The sequence below is a fragment of the Rhea americana genome, unplaced genomic scaffold, assembly GCF_003343005.1.
Source record: "Rhea americana isolate MKP2758 unplaced genomic scaffold, rheAme1 scaffold_274, whole genome shotgun sequence".
Classification (NCBI taxonomy): Eukaryota; Metazoa; Chordata; class Aves; order Rheiformes; family Rheidae; genus Rhea; species Rhea americana.
Window position 1 is genome coordinate 352059 of NW_028186395.1, and position 3930 is coordinate 355988.

At 61.7% G+C, this 3930-nt stretch overlaps 1 protein-coding gene across 1 annotated transcript; it reads right to left on the bottom strand.

Annotated features, from left to right (window-relative positions):
* Positions 1-1682: 1682 nt before the first annotated feature.
* On the bottom strand, positions 1683-3924 carry FZD9 (frizzled class receptor 9). Its single transcript, XM_085308381.1, has one exon. It carries the CDS (start codon positions 3810-3812, stop codon positions 2193-2195), a length of 1620 nt encoding a protein of 539 aa, XP_085164507.1. The 5' UTR covers positions 3813-3924; the 3' UTR covers positions 1683-2192.
* Positions 3925-3930: the final 6 nt, after the last annotated feature.

The window sequence follows — 3930 nt, forward strand, 5'->3', positions numbered from 1 at the left end:
CTAGCTCAGGTGGTGCGACGAGGGTCTCTCAGTGGCTTGTTACTCCTCTGCCTCTTCTCAGGGGCAATGGACAGGAGGCCCCAGCTGCCTGGAGGACCAGCACCACCCCAGCCCATACGCTGGCTAATTCCCAGGCAATTAGATGGTGGATGCATCTGGATGTTTGTCTGCCACGCCTGCTCCAGTGCCGTAGGCCACCGAGTCCGGGCCGGGGCCTCAGCCCCAGAGCGAGCCGCAAAGCCAGGCCCCGGAGACCACCGATAGCCCTCAGACCCGCGTGGGCCTTGCCCTTGCCTGCGGGGGCCCAGCTCACCCAGCCACAGCCCCTGGCCCACCCCGGGGCCCGCTCAAACAGCGAAGCGGACCTGAACCAACGCTATATCCTCGGCAGAGACAAGCTTTCTCCTTCCCTATTTCTCGGCTAAGATTTGGGGCAGCGGTTGGTGTCACCAAGTTCCGTGCGGAGCAGCCGAGCAAGGGCCGTGGAAGAGCCCCTGGATGGGCAGCAGTACCGGGAGGGCGCGGGCAGCCCCAGGGGCTGCGCACAGCCCGCATGCCCGGCCTGCAGCAAGGACGGCCCCGGCTCCCTCCCCGCCAGCCCCCCGGGAAGCACCAGCTGAGGCTTGAGTTTCCCTCCGGACAATGGGGAAGGCGAGATGGGATTGTAACCGGAGCAGGGGATAAATAAAGCTGCCCAGAAGTTTCCATTACCCGCACCTCAGGCCTCTGTTTGAGACATCAAAGCCGAGAGCTGAGCCCTTGCTCTCCGTCAAGGTCCAGCACCGCTCAGCCCATCACCCCGGCTCCCGGCCTGCGGCATGCTCCCAGGACACCGCCCCCCCCCCTTCCCGGTCCCGCTCGCTCCCCGTTCGGTGTCCAAGTGCCAAGCCCCGCGGTCTGGCAGGGGGCACCGAGGCCCCAGCAACACAAGGTACCAACACAAATCACCTACAGAGAGCGGAGTGGAAAAGATTATTCATTAGCTTGACAGTCGGCAGGAATAACCTGCCTCCTGTGGCCGGGGGAGGCGGGGTGCTGAGCTGGGTGCCAAAACTAGCAGTAGGGAAGCCACGGAGCTGACGGGCCAAGCCAATGGGGAGGGAGCCCTGCGGAGCTGGGGGCTGAGGCMGGCTCCTGGGTACTGAGCGCCCTGCGGATGAGTTGGGAGCCCCGGCAGCCCATGCGGGCCCGCAGCCGTGGGAACCCTCCCGAGAGCATGTGCCGCTGGCAGCAGTGCCCGCTGCAAGAAAAGGCCCCGAGCCCGCCGGCAGCTGGGCGCGAAGGGAAACCCGCTCCAGGCATGCAAGGCGTGGAGCAAAGGGAGTCCCCAGGCGTGGAGCAAAGGGAGTCCCCCAGGTTCCTCCTCTGTCTAGGGCGCAGAGCACGGACCGGAGGTCCTGGAGAAGCAGGACAGCACAGCACAGCCAGTCCCAACACCCAGCAGAAGGGACACACTCCCCTGTTCCCCTCCACATCCTGCACTGGCAGAAAAGCACCCCGAACCAGGAAGAGCCGGACTGCTGCGCGCTCCTTACTGCCGCCCTTCCTAGACACTGTGGCCGGCACAGTCCCCAGCCTGTCTGCCTCATTTGCCTCGGGGCAACACCCTTTGAGTCAGGAGGGGGGCACCTGCACGACTGCTCTCAACTCCCTCAAATTCCTCCAAGCAGCACGAGGCTCAGTTGAAATAACACATCCAGGGTTTATTGTTTTTCCATTCCTCGCAGCTAATGATTAAAAAAAAAATCTAAAATAAATTACAGAATTAAATAAACACGAACTGGATTATTCCCCTTCCTGCCCTGACCCCCTCCGTCCTTCCCACCACCCCCYAAAAGAAAGCATTAGAACAGTCACTGAATTTGGCAACAGCAACAACAACAAAACAATCTCTAGGAAAAAGCAGCTACTTGTCAGGGTCGAGCGGTGCCGGGGGAGCTCCCTTCGGCTCCCRCGGGGCTCCTAACCCCCAAACCAGTGTGCATTCACCCTCCTGCCGGTCAGTCTCTGCTCTTGCCCCTTCCCTGCGCCTCGTGGCAGCCCCTTGCCATGGGCCAGCCCCACACCAGAGCAGAACCCGACTGCTGGGGTTGCTCCACAGTCCCAGGAGGCTCTCGCCACGCTCTCCTAGTCCCTTACCCGTGACACTTGCTCTCCTGGTGCATCATCCCCAGGGAGAGGCAGACCCCACTCTAGACATGCGTTGGGTTGTCCAGATAAGGGTCTGTTTTGGTCATATGCAGCATGACCGTCGGGGCTTTGTAGTGACAGTGCACCCCGCTGCAGCTGACCCCGCTGCACGGCTTCCCCCTAGTCCTCATGCCCAGCTTTCTGTTGCATAGGCTCTGCCAGGTCTGCAGCGTCTTGGAGCTCCATACCCACACTCCGCTGGTGATACCCACCACCAGGGACATGAAAATCTTTAGCATAAAGACAGCCACAGTGGGCACTGAGGCCTCCAGAGAGCAGTTGGCGGCACGCCTGCCAGGTAGGGGCATGCAGCCACGCTCCAGGGCCCTGAGGTTCCAGTAATCCATGTTCAGCCGCTCATAGAAGTAGCAGACGATCACACAGGTGGCTGGGACAGTGTAGAGAATAGAGAAGACCCCAATCTTCACCATCAGCTTCTCCAGCTTCTCTGTATTGGTGCCTCCTGTCTTCATGATCTTCCGAATGTGGAAGAGGGCAACAAAGCCCGTAAGGATGAAGGAGGTGCCAATGACCAGGTAGCAGGAGAGCGGGATGAGGACAAAGCCGGTCAGGGCACTGACGTCCATGCTCCCCACATAGCACAGCCCCGTGAGCTCGTCCCCTGCCACCTTCCTCATGGTGAGGATGACTATGGTTTTCATGGCTGGGATGCCCCAGGCAGCCATGTGGAAGTAGCTGCTGTGGGCTTCAATAGCCTCATGTCCCCACTTCTTCCCAGCAGCTAGGAACCAAGTGAGAGTCAGGATAACCCACCAGAGTGAGCTGGCCATGCCAAAGTAGTAGAGGATGAGGAATACGATGGTGCAGCCCGTGCTCTCCAGCCCCTCCTGGATGATATACAGCTCCCCATTCTCCCGGTCACAGGCGATGTTCTCGGCCCCTGCCACCGAGCGAATGATGAAGGCCACCGAATACACATTGTAACACATAGACAGGAAAATGATGGGTCTCTCAGGGTACTGGAAGCGATGCGGGTCGAGCAGGAAGGTGAGCACCGTGAAGGCGGTGGAGACAAAGCACAGGGTCGACCACACAGCCATCCAGATAAAGGCAAAGTCTTTGTCTTCCCGGGACCAGTAGACGTCCACCCCGGGGGAGCACTTGGGTGCACAGGACAGGCTCTTCTCCACATACTGGAACTTCTCAGGGTTGTCGCAGGCCCCCAGGCCGTTGGGTCCCCGGCCCTCAGCAGCGCCCGCTGGCCAGGGTCGGGGGGCTACAGGCAGCATGCCCTGGCCCTTGTGGGGCTCACTAGCGGAGGTGTTCTCAGGAGCCTCCATGCACAGAGCGTTGGGGTCATTCTTGGTGGGCAGCTTGCTGCAGTCGAGCGACTCCGGCCAGCCGAATTTGAACTGCTCCATGATGGGGACGCACTTGAGGCGGGCCTGCTCGCACATGGGGCGGCAGGCGGGGATGCTGGTGCTCACCTGGTCGGTGCACATGGGCGCGTAGAGGGAGCAGAGGAAGAAGCGCAGGTGGACGTGGCAGCCGTACTCCACCAGCGGGGCGAACTCGTGCAGCTTGAGGGCGGCCTCGCGCTGGTTCTCGTGGCCCATGAAGTTGGGCATGCGGGTGAGGTTGTAGCCGATGCCCTGGCACATGGGGATGTCGATGGGCTGGCAGCGTGCCGCCCGGCCGCGCTCCGCGTCGTAGGCGCCGATCTCCAGGCCGCGGCCCGCCGCCGCCAGCTGCCACAGCACCGAGAGGGCGAGCCGCAGG